Here is a 12,710-nt window from a genome sequence, read left to right as displayed (position 1 = left end):
TTGGGTATTTTTTCAGAATTATTTTTGTGCAAACTGTTGTTGATTTTGCCTGCTCAGCTATGAACCTTGTCAAATGTCTGATGGGGCCTGAGAAGCCCGTTCTTTAAGTATTATTTCCAGATCATTCTTTTTGAAATTGAAAATCAAACTAAAGCCAGGCTTTGTCACCTCTATTTGCTTCATGGTGTTGATCATACACAGAAAGTGAACCAATTTTTTCATGTTTCAAAGTACAGCCAAGGGAAAAGAATAAGCTAATCTCCAAGGGAAAATATGCTATATCTGTGCAAGAGCTAAAAATTAAATTAGTAAATCAATCATAAACCTGAGACAGTGATTTACTATTAGTGCTTGTATTCTTAGGGGGAAATAAATCTTTGCTGCTGGAATTGTTGCTAAGCCAGTTAGCAATTTTTTTAAGATGGCCAGACACACTTCCTGAACAAAATGCTGCAGTATAGCTCAAAGGTGGATTCCAGGTCAGTTAGATGCATGTGATTATACAGCTGTTTCACATTTTGCATCTTAGATTTACTATTACTAGATTGGGGCCGTCAATGAATTTAGGTGTAGGAAAATCTACTCTTTCAAAGCTAAATTCTCACTGCCCAAATGCTCAGTTCTCCCCCTTCCTCCCTTCATGAAATTGAGCAGCTATTGAGTAGGAAGGCGTCCCAGTATAATTAGGTAGGATTCAATGCCTTTATCTAGTGCCCTACCTGTGCACCAGGTATTTCTCCACCATGGTATGTGCTTAGAAATCTTAGTCATATAGTGTGTTACTTTTTTTCTTGAGTTGTGGGTTTTCTTTAACAAAATTCATACAATTTAGAATTTCCCCATGATATATAAAGAATATCTGCAAAGGTAAAGCTTTTTTGTGCAGCTCTGACACTTCAGAGTTGTTCTGTTTCATTTTGTGTATTAGGAGGTTGTTCTATTTTCACTTGTTTCCAAAGCTACTCAACATTATTCAGGTTCTGTCTGAGATTGAAGAATCCTAATGAATAATGCCTAAATACTGTCACAAAGGATACTTTGTCATTTTTAGCAGCTGTTTATAAATGCAATAAAAGCCTTTGCAGCTGATAAAACACATAAACTAATGGTTGAATGACATTTGCGTTTCTTGAAAAATGCTTAACATGTGTGATAACGTAAAGTGCTTACTCTTTACACACAGCCAATTAATCAGTTTCAAACAAGTTTATAAGCTGAAATTAAAGCTCTGCAACAAATGCCGTAAAGTCTATTTTATAGTTTGCTTTAGCTCCTTATATTAATTTTCATTTACAAAACATTTTATAATTCTAATTAAATAAAATGCCAACACAGTATTTTAAATTAATCAGGAATATTCTCAAATATAATGTGAATCTCTGCTACCAACTTGGGATAATGATTTTTAAAATCTTTTAACTGTGAAATACAACATCTAATAAAGGTAATCCCAAGTATAGAAACAAGATTCATTCTAAAATTGATTTGCTTTTCCATTTAATAAATAAATATTTTAAAGGGCTATTAATACATAGCAAATACTTTTAGATTTCATAATTTTTATTAATACAGAATATGGCCCTTCAATATATGCTTATGATGACCACCAACTACTAAAAAATCAATGTGCTACATGTTTTAAGGAGATATTTGTATAAATAGATTGTTTGTATTATAAACTTATTTTAAGTATTGTTGGAATGATTGTTGTTGCTTTTAGGTGCAATTGAGAACTAGTCTTTCAAGCCAGTATGTCATCCGAACACAGCCAACAAATATGTGCCTGTCCACACTTGAATGTGCAGCCATTGCCCTTGCCATCATGGAAAAAAATGATAGCATTAAAGAGGTAAGTAATTTTAAAGTCATTTAGTCTGCTAATGGAATAATAGGGTGAGAGCAGTATTTATCAGCTAAGGACCAAATCCTATTTTAAAAATAATCCTGTTAATTTCAAAATTACAATTGATTACCTTCAGGAAATTTTAACAGAAGGAAGAAGCAATGTTTTCCTAAGATTCTTACCCTTCCTTCTATATCCTATTTTGACAACACTTCAATGTAGGTTAAGAAATACTTTTGCAACTCCTCTTTTATCATGGCATACTTCATCCCTGTGAGAGAAGTTCCTCTTCACAATGCATGCTGTTCTTCCAGTGTGGCAGAAACTTCAGCTGCTGTGAAATCTGTTTTCTTGGCTTCTAGTGGTAATTGCTTTGTAGTCGCTGTGCATCTCACACACACACACACACACACACACACACACACACACACACACACGTACGTGCTCTGCACTTGTGCAGATGTTAATTCAGGAAACTTTTCCAGCAGGAACCATTGCCCTGCTGTCCTGATGCACATGTCTTTAGCTGGCTCCTGGCTGTTCCCCCAGTCCCTCTTTGCCTGCCATTGTGGCTGTGGCTGTCTTATAAAAACCTTCTCTCATTGTTAATGACATTTGTTGGCCGAGGTTACTTCCTTTCTTATGTCTATTCTTTTCTATCTCCCTTCTTTCCTTGCTGGTATTTCTCTTTATTTTTTTCTTTATTTGTGGTCACCGGATCACACATTCCTTTGCAAAGGTGTATGGCCCTCAATGTCCCATTTTGTAAATCTGTGAGATGTGGCAATTGACTGGCATTTTTTGTGTTTCATCTGTCTTGGAGAGGGCTGCATTGTAGATACTGCCCACGCTGCCATTCCTCTATAAAGTGGGCCAGGTATAAGCAATCTAACAAGTTCCGAGTGGTCCTTTGGAAGATAGCCCTAAGTGCTGCAAACACACCGAAGTTATCACACCACTAACATTGCATCTCCATGCGGTGTTCTGCTGTTTCTCTGGGACTGTTGAACCATCGGCACCACTGCACTGTTCTGGCAGCTTTTAGGTTGGCTGCTTCTCTGAGTCAAGCCATAGGATGCAACCACCACAGACCGGGGAGATCTCTGACAATTACAGCATTGAAGAAGCTTTCAAAAAGGCCTTGGTCATCCAAGTCAGACCTTACAAAGAAAAAGAAGTTCTCATATTTAACGAGGTGTTCTACAAATTGGCTCTTGTTGCATAATCTGACAATATTCCAAACACATGACATATTGAATGTTCACTTTTGGATTCGTATGATATAATGAGTGAGGCTTGGTAAAAATATGACACATATCTGGTAAAAAGTAAATACTGCTCAGGAACCCTCTGAACAAATATGAATATTGTGCACATCCCAGTAGGATGATTTCTTTCTTTCTTGTTTTTTTTTTTAAAGAACTTAAAAGACAGTAGTTTTTGATAGAACTAGCAGTGACTTGAGTGTCAAAAAATGTAATATTAGTCCCATTCTTGTAAAAGCAAGTGCTCAGCTTATTATAAATACCTAAGCATTTAGACCAGAAATGCCAATGCAAACAAAACCCTAGAGGCATGAATAATGCTACCAGTGTATACATGTCGGTCTAGGATAGATTCTACTTGCCATGTTGCTTGAACATATGCATGAATTCAGTGGGGGCAGAGTGGAGAACTCAATCTGAGTAACGAACTACAATCTGGACACAACTGCCAGTACCCCTGACTATTCGTTGCACTGACTGGGGCCAATCAGAGTTGGCATTCAACAATATCTGGAGCATTACAGGGGGGGCACCTCTACTTTAAAATGAATCACAGATGTATTGTACCAAATTATGTCCCTGATCCTTTAGAAAGGCTACCCAGAGAAGCAGAATGAAAATGCATTTTATCAGACTTCGGAAGTGTGTATCCTCTCTGCACTTGCATCCCAAGATTCAATCATCATGCTGCTTATAAATTGTAATATTTCATATCTAACCAATACTGTAGTGATTATCTTCTTTCTTAGCCCCAAGATACATAAACATTTATAAATAGGTTGAACAGTTACTCTGCAGCGCAAAGGCATCAGTGCTGAACTCTGAAATATACAGCACTGCCAATCCAATTTTAACTAAGCAATTAATAGTCGTACATAGAAATCATGTCTGCCTGAGCTACTCTGCAAAGATGACCTGAGCAACCCCTTGAAGTGAGCTTGAAGATTAAAAAGGTATTTGTAAATCCATCCCAATGACTTGAAGCACTCCTCCAGCCTCAAAGTATGACCCACTGGGTTATTTCAATCTACTAATCAGCTTAAAACTGTCAAGTGTCATTACAAGAATTTAGAACATGACAACGCCAGAGTTTAAGTTTATTCTACTAGGTCAAAGAATAACAATAAGACATTAGCCTTTGCTTTGTAAGTGATCCCACTGGTCTGTGATGGAAGACTCTGTCAAGAATCTGAAATGGCTTCTGTGCACTTGGTCTTTTGTACCTAATGCTACAAATGCCACTGGATTGTTATCACTCAAGGGACAATCCTAACCAAGAATAGTAAAACTCATTTGCCTGTGCATCTTAGAATAAATAAACTTCAATGCAGGGGTGGGCAACTTGTGGCCCTGCAAATGTTTTGGCTTACAGTTTCCAACAGCCTTTTCATTAGCTCTGCTGGCTAGGACTGATGGGAGTTACAAGCTAGAATGTCTTGTATAAAATCTCATTGGCACTAAATATGGCTTTACCACCAAGTGAACCTAGGAGGAAGCCATCACCAGTTTTAGCATTTTGGTAAAGATACCTGTTTCATGACCTGATAGCCACTCCTCAAGCTATTTGTGTTTGCCAGTTAGGAGGACAGCAGAGCAAATCCCAGTAATAGCTACTCATGGTTACCGTTTGTCTTGGTAGTGCTATTCAAAAAGCCAATACTATTGTTTTGGAATTAAGCTTACGTAAACATTACCTCTTGTGCTACATGTGCACTTGTGCAAATCATTAATACTTCAAAAGGAGAAGGAAAGAGAATGTTAAGCACTATAACTGTTGCTTAGCTAAAATGTTACTCTGGAAGCCCTCTGAACCTTTCTCTGACAAAAGCTTATGCTCAGACATTTTTGCATTACCTTTTCATAGAATTTCTATTTTCTACTGCTTTCAAGTGCACATGTTTTAAAAAGTATCATTTGAAATGCCATACCAAAATTCAGGAATACACTTCCTCTCACATGCACACTGTCAAATACTCAAGGCCAATATAGCAGAATTTAAGTTTAATAATAAATGAATAAATATCCTCACATTGTGGATCACCCTCTCAGCATGTCAGATGTTACATGCTTCCTGAAACTTTCAGCACTGCTGAAAAGTGTATTGCAGCTGCTGGTTGTGTAAACCACATAGAACACAGAAATAATTGTCTTTATATAAAAATCATAAGACCTAATGTTTGCTTGGCGCTTTAATGTGGCTGAATACAGTCCATGCACTTCATATGTGCAGAACGTTTTCCATGTATTATGCAATTTTTATAGTGAATCTGTGTGTCCCCCACCCACCCTCCCACCCCGTGCATCAAATATTGTTGATGGAGAGAGAGGCTGAAAGACAGTGGCTTGCTTGTTTACGACAATCTAGTGCAGCTTTCCCCAGCTTGGTGCAGTTTATATGTTGGCTATAATTCCAGTCACCTTCATCTTTGCTTGTTAGTTGTTCAGGCTGATAGAGGTTGTGGTCCAGTACACCTGGAGAAGGCTGATCTAGTGAAACAGAAATGAGATCTGGATCAGTGAGTTCTTAGCTGCTGTGTTACACCAGCTCTCAGTCACTAATTACGTTTTAATAAAATGGGCCCCGAGTATGGTCTGAAAGCACTTAAGGCATCCACCATGTTGAAGCTAAGCGGGTCTGGGGCTGGTCTGAGTGTGGAGGGGAGACCACCTGGGAACCACATGTAGGTACCTTGAGTTCCACAATGGGAGAAAGGTGGGATAGAAATATAATAAATTAATTAAATACCTGGCGCACACATCACAACAACCCATGTTTAACAGGACAAGTGACCATGAGCATGCATGCTGGTTCCCCCACATGTGCCTGCTCCCACTGCAATAAACAACCTTGGACATTTAATTTCTGGGATGTTTATTGTGATGTTCTAACCTGGAATTCTGAGTTTTGGGAGAATGAACCACCCAGACTTTCAGTGTGGTTTCACCATGCATACTGGATCAGAATGATGAGGCATTCACTCACACCAGTTCAGGGACTTCAAAGTGTGACAACAGAGTACAGCAAGAGACTGAGATCTGCAGCTGTTTCAAACAATGTACTCTGAATTCTTTTGCTGCAAGACAGATATTTCAGAAACCATAATGTCTCACTGAAACATGTAATAAAACCAAGTCTGCAAGCTTAAGCATAGTTACTTGAATGTGAGTTTCCCCGAAATCAATGTGACTTTTAAAGAAAATATGTTCAGGAGCAAGGTATCAGTAATTCGCTTTGTGCAACTACTGGCTTATGTGAACTGCAGCTGAAATAGTATCTGAACATTATGTATGAACGCATTCTCTCTTTCTCCTTTTTCCCCAGACTGTACTCCGTCCTCTTCAAGCCCTGTGCTCTTTCCAACTTCAGCATGGTGCCCAAGTCCATCACAGCAAGGAGCATCTTCTTAAAAATGGTTTATATGACAAGCCAATGCCAAAAAATAAACGCAAGCTCAGGAGAATGGAACTTTTAGTGAATAATTTTAAAATTTAGCAATGCCATATAGATTTAGTATTAAAGACCTTTATTCCTTTTAGCTAATGAAGTGGTTGTTGATCCAAATAACCATCTCTTATAATGGATTAAGCTCCAATGGCAGGGTGCCTAGGAGTTCAAGAATAATTCAAAAATAGAATGCTTGGATCTTTGAATTATATCAGGGATAAACAAAAGGCATTGTCTCCTCACCCCCCCATTTAATATGCAGTCTGATTTCTTTGATTTTTGTTGTGGGAAATGTTTGGCATAAGGAACATAAATTTTATAATTGAATGATGAGGATTCAGTAATTTAGAGCAATCAAAAATCCCGTTCAAGCATTTTGTTTTGATTTGTTGGAAAAATAGAAATGAAAGCATTGTTTGAACATTTTTCCTTTAATTTCTTATTTTGAGCTAGCTTAACAGATGTATAATGTAAGTCTTCATGTTGAGAACAGAAGAAGACTGATTCCAGTAAGAGCATGCTAGTAAGACTGAGTACAAGAAAGGAGGTTTTGTCCTGAACAGAGCTCAGCCAAGAGTCATTAAACCGCACAGCGGTACACGTATTTCATTTGATATTGTAAAGATATATATTGAGAGGGGAGTTGTGCATCTCCAAATGCATGGTGTATATGAGCCAGGGATCTGAGCCAATCACGTCTGCCCGGCACACATCCACTATGCATCCTTGGGTATGTAGGAACTTGTTTTCTTTTATACTGTACTCCTGCAAAACAGTAGTGTACCAAAATAGTGACTCTAGATTAACACTAGCTTCAGGAAGTTTTAATGTGTAAGAAAAAAATGAAGACATACTGTATTTGTTCTATTTTCAGCAACGATGGTGGAAATATAAATGTCATCCCAAAAAAAACCTAGTGGAGCTAATGGGCAGTATTGTGATGGAGAGGGGGGAGGGAGGTGGGAAGATGCAAAGGAAGACACAGACATTAAAACTTGGGTAGAACTAGGGCCTCTTCATCTAACTCTGTTGGACTCACCACCCTGGGATCTGCAAGGGCCAAGTGCAGAAATCTGATGACTGTTTTAGAGGCAACTGGCATATCTGTTGGGTAATTTATTCCAGTGGTTTTCAACCTTTCCACAGTGGAGGACCGGCAGAAACAGGAAAGCCACTTCAGGAACTGCTGAGGCAGAAACAAAAAACACCATGCATATAATACAGTATTCTATGTATTAGTTTTCAAACACATTACCAAAAAAAAGTGAAAATTCTCCAAAACAACCAGAAACTGAGCAACAAAAAATACCAACAAAACAGCAAAATACCAAAATGGGGGCAGCATGGCTCTCAGTGAGCTCCCATCAAACCATTTCTCCCCTCCCTGCCTGCCTCTGGTGGCACTAGTGCACCTCCCACCAACCAAGGAAGAGGTGGTGGAGCACAGCCAGCCCCTGCCCCAGTCTGCAGCGATTGGGATCCCCCCCCCCCCGCCGCCCCATGGACCAGCAGTTGAAAACCACTGATTTACTCTGCCAGGAAAGAAGGTGGGCTAAATACCTGCTCCTTTTCCTATGCTAAATGTGAATGCAAGAAGGAACCTTCCTGCAGAACTCCTGCTTGGTGCTGCATAACTCTGAGTAGGTGAGACAGTTTGGTTGGAAAAGCAAACCCATGTGTACCAGGTCTCCGGACTTGCCCATCACCATAAACATGCCTTTGAGTGCCCACCACACCTATTCCCTGACAGCTCCTGGGCATCCCCATCACAGGAGGAAACCAAACCTCTGCTTTGGTCTCTGTCCGCCCCCCCCCCCCCACACACACACCTGCCCAGGGTGAAAATCCTGCAGCCCCATAAACATCCCAGAGAGATGGCATTCACCTGTCTGATTAAAATAATGGCATCAGCCCTATACAGTTCCACCCCTGGATGGAATAATTTCAGGCTGAGGCAGCATTCTTCCCTGCCTGTTCTGGAGAACTGAACTAATTTCCCTATTAACTTTTTCCCATTCCTATTTAGTCTACAAGGGTCCCCACCCGCCTTCCACAACCTCCATTGGAGCATATTAGACTATGGGATCCAGGTATTCAGCTATCTAAACGGCCTCAAAATCTGTCCTTGCCTGGTATATATGTGTTTTCCCCTTCAGATATGGAAGGATCTTCCCCTCTATGACATTTCCTCCCACCCAATGAAGCACCAACACCTGGGGCTGAAAGCATTATGGCCTCAGCCACCTCACTTCTCCAAGATCACATATCACAGCAGGCATTGAATCCACATGCAGACTGGCCATAAGGGCCAGCTCTAGAAATCTGAACAGCTGGTTCCACAACAGGCACTGGCAATTCTGTTATCCAGATCAGGGATGTGGCATACAGGAAAAAGAAGAAGATTAAAGATGTTGGAGATTCCTACCCCAAATTCAAATGGCCACTACAACATGGAAAAATTTGAGAAAAAGCAAGTATTGCAGGATGCCCAGCTTTCTCTAACACCTTGGCCAAGGTTCACTACACCAATAGTTCTTGAATAATACTCCAAAACCATCCTGAGGTATCTAAGTGAACCTGCAGCTCAGCCTTGAGAAGCAGATTCTGCCTTCAGAAGGAAGTCCATGAGTCCAAATTCCTGACAAGCAGGCCAAGTGTTTGCACAGTGCCAACATGGAATTGAGCCATGCATGGATGCTGTGTAAACATCATTCTTCATCTACAACAGTGTGTGTGTGACTTAGAGCATTTGTTTGTGCTGCTTGTGATGCAGAAGAAGGTTGTTGGTTGCACAAGCAGAGTTCCGTAAGCTTTTGCAGACTTGCTTTCAGCTCAGTTTACATTCTAAGATGGGGCCAAGCATGAGAGGAAATCTACAAACTGAAGAGAGACAGATTCTGCGGAGCTGCATCCCAATACTAGTTAAGACTGCACACTTACAAACTAGATCTGCTTGAACCATCCCCATGAAAGTTAGAAAATGTGCAAGCCAGTTGGCCCATGTCCTCTCAACCTTCTTATGCTAACCCCTGTCCATCTCATTGCTCTTCTTCTCCAATTCAACGAACCTTCAACATTGAAATGAGTAAGTTGTTGGGTCCAGAGTTCTATTACCTCACTCCTTCAGCTGCAGTTAGAAAGTATGAAACAATGGGAATTTTGATTTAATACAGCAAACCTCAGTTCCATGGGTTTTGCAGTTTTTCCTATGACTTTCTGAGCAGATTTGGACAGTTCCACAGTTGGCAGTGCAATTTTTTTATACTCATCTTGTTGGATCATGGCCATTATCTTCGCTGAAAATTGCTTTAACAACACTACGCATATATCAGAAGTTGGATTATTAATGTCTTTTTTGTAGAATGGAATTCTATAAACCATGTTAATGGATATTGTAGCAGGAAGTGAATACGTGATTCAAGTAGAAAAAGAATGTTCTATGTCAGTACTATTGTCTAGATAAAGATAAATTGTGTATTTTGTCTAGACAAAGAAATGAAATCAGTAGTATTGAGAATATATGTAAGTTGCAAGTAAAAACTGTTAACACTCACATAGAACATTCTTACTGTAGATGTACTCTGACTGAAGAAATTGTTCCTGTGAGTTAGGCTTCAAGCATATACAGTAAATCAAGGAAATTCTTCCTTTGATAGAGTATGCCTCATTTCAGATGTATTGATGCAGCAGTATATCCCTATTTTGTTATTATGAAGGTTATGATCACTGTTATGAAGACTAATAAAATTATGTAATACCATTATTCTTTAAATTTTAAAGAAGAAAGGAAAAGTTAGTGCCCCAATTCACAAATCATTGAAAATAAGTATTAATAAACAGTTTTTCATTTATAAACCTACGTGCATTTTTATTGAAAATTAATGTTTTGTATTCATAAAAGATATCTTTTTGGCACCTTTTGTATGTTGTCTTAATACAAAAGAGTTGTTCTACTTTTTGAACATTACACAGCATAACACAGCTGGCTATAGAATCGGACTCGACCTTATCAATGGCACCTTCTCAAGCTGGGTAGAGGTAACAAGTGGGTACCAGCGGGTTCAGTCTGAGCGAATGCTCTCCAACTTTTTTCTTAGTAGTTTTGTTGAGGAAGTACAGGGAACAATTATCATATTTGCAGATGACACAAAAGTGGGTGGGATAACTAATACCCTGAAAGGCAGAAAGAAGATTCAAGGCGATCTTGATGGGTTGGAACGCTGGGCTGAAAACAACAGAATGAATTTCAATAGGGACAAATACCAAGTTTTGCATCAAGGAAAAGGAAACCAAATGCATATTTAAAAGATGGGGAATACTTAGCTCAACAAGTGAGACGGATTTTGCAATTGTCGATCACATGTTGAACATGAGTCAACAATGTGATGTGGCTGCACAAAGAGCAAATGCGTTTTAAACTACATTAATAGAAGTATCATGTGCAGTACTAGTTCCCCTTTACTCATCATGCATTAGTCCTCATCTGGAGTGCTGTGTCCAGCCCTTGACACCACAGTTTAAGAAAGATGCACACATGGAAAAAGTTCAGAGAAAGGCAACAAGGATTATCCAGGGAGTAGAAACACAGCCCATTGAGGGGAGATGGAAAGAACTGGGCACATTTAGCCTCTACAAGATGGGGGGGAAATATGATAGCACTCTACAAGTACTTGAAAGGATGTCTTGAAAGAAAGAGGAAGGACATGGAATAACAAACTCAGGTTACAGGAACCTAGATTCCAGCTGCATATCAGGAAAAATGTCTTGACTGTCATTGAAACCAATGACCCAGGGAATTTGTGGGCTTTTACACACTCGAGGGATTCAGGATACAATCAGACTGCTCTCTGAAATGAATGGTTTAAGTTGGTGTCCTGCCATGAGCAGTAGGTTGCAGCTGATGGCCCTCTGGCCTCTTCCCACTCTACTATGATTCTACAAATATGTAATAAGCATATTTGGAATCTCAATATTTTCATTTTGGTGAGTACTATAACAGTGATACTGATCTCTTTGCCATGTACCATATACTGTAGTTAGATCTTTTTTTTTTCACCCTATCTCAAACTCTAATGAATTCTGAATTCTGCTAATTCAGTCTTTTATGTCTACTTGATATTGCTAACTTGTTACCAGTGTTTTTTTTGTTAAAAAAAAAAAGGTGCCGGAACTCACATCTTGGGGCCACACTTTTACACAATGGTCACTGCCGGCAGTAAGCACTCAGTGTGCAACCACATGACCGATCCCAAGCTGAGCAGCATCCCAAGCTGAGCAGTGCCCTCACAATCAGCACCAACAATCAGTGCCGACACACAAGCAGCCCGCAGGCACTATGTTAATGATTTTTGCTGCTGATCTGCTACACCCAACAGGGCAATTCACAATCACTTGGAAAAATCCATCGAAAAATGGTCCTGGAACACCGTTCCAGTAAATTCTATGACAAAAAAAGCCCTGCTTGTTACAATGTTTAGTGTATATGATACATACTATTTTCATTTTTTTTCCTCTGGTTGACAATACTTTAAAATCTACTGAAAAGATCTACATCTTCACATCACATGCTTTTTAGTTCTCTCTTTTTGATCCCAGTTACTTCAACCTATAAGTTTCAACAGGAAAGAATTTGATTAGTTCCACAAATGAGACAACAGCAATTCTGGTTAAAACGGTTGAAATCTGATTATCCGTACTATTTCAAAACCATGGTCAACAATGAAGCATGTGTCACTTTATTAACATTTCCATCATAATATAGGTAGGTTTGGCTTGACTTGGCTTTTCCCCTAAGAGCTGTATTCCCCCATTACTAGCCTGCAGAACTACTAAAGTTTTGGATCTTTAAAGTCTTGAACAGTTTGGGACAGGTACCTGAAGGGCTGCCCACATCCTCATCTCTGGCACTCCTACCCATAAGAACTGTCTATGCACCTTTCATTCATGTCCTTCAAGGATAATTTTGAAGTGCTTTTGTTCTTCATGGTACATGCCCCCCACCCATATTTTAAGTGATGGGCCATGAGGACAATACACTAGCAGAGTCCATAGGTATTTGTCTTTTCAGCTCTGAAGTTTTCTGGGGTAAGGAACTGGTTCATAAAATGTTTTCACTTCGAACTGTTGGGCTTGGCCCAGAGAGAGCTGGGTTCAGATG

The 12,710-nt window shown here is 39.5% G+C and overlaps 1 protein-coding gene across 1 annotated transcript in view; it reads left to right on the top strand.

The window, feature by feature from the left end:
* Positions 1-8,000, top strand: part of DTWD2 (DTW domain containing 2) — a 93,435-nt gene extending 85,435 nt beyond the window's left edge. Inside the window, 2 exon segments of the mRNA XM_044446162.1 lie at positions 1,721-1,849; positions 6,431-8,000. Coding sequence (XP_044302097.1) covers positions 1,721-1,849; positions 6,431-6,601 — 300 coding nt within the window. The 3' untranslated portion in view covers positions 6,602-8,000.
* Positions 8,001-12,710: the final 4,710 nt, after the last annotated feature.

The sequence above is a fragment of the Varanus komodoensis genome, unplaced genomic scaffold (genome assembly GCF_004798865.1).
Source record: "Varanus komodoensis strain SLA01 unplaced genomic scaffold, ASM479886v1 scaffold5, whole genome shotgun sequence".
In the NCBI taxonomy this organism is placed as follows: Eukaryota; Metazoa; Chordata; class Lepidosauria; order Squamata; family Varanidae; genus Varanus; species Varanus komodoensis.
This window is presented reverse-complemented; position numbering and strand designations above follow the sequence as displayed.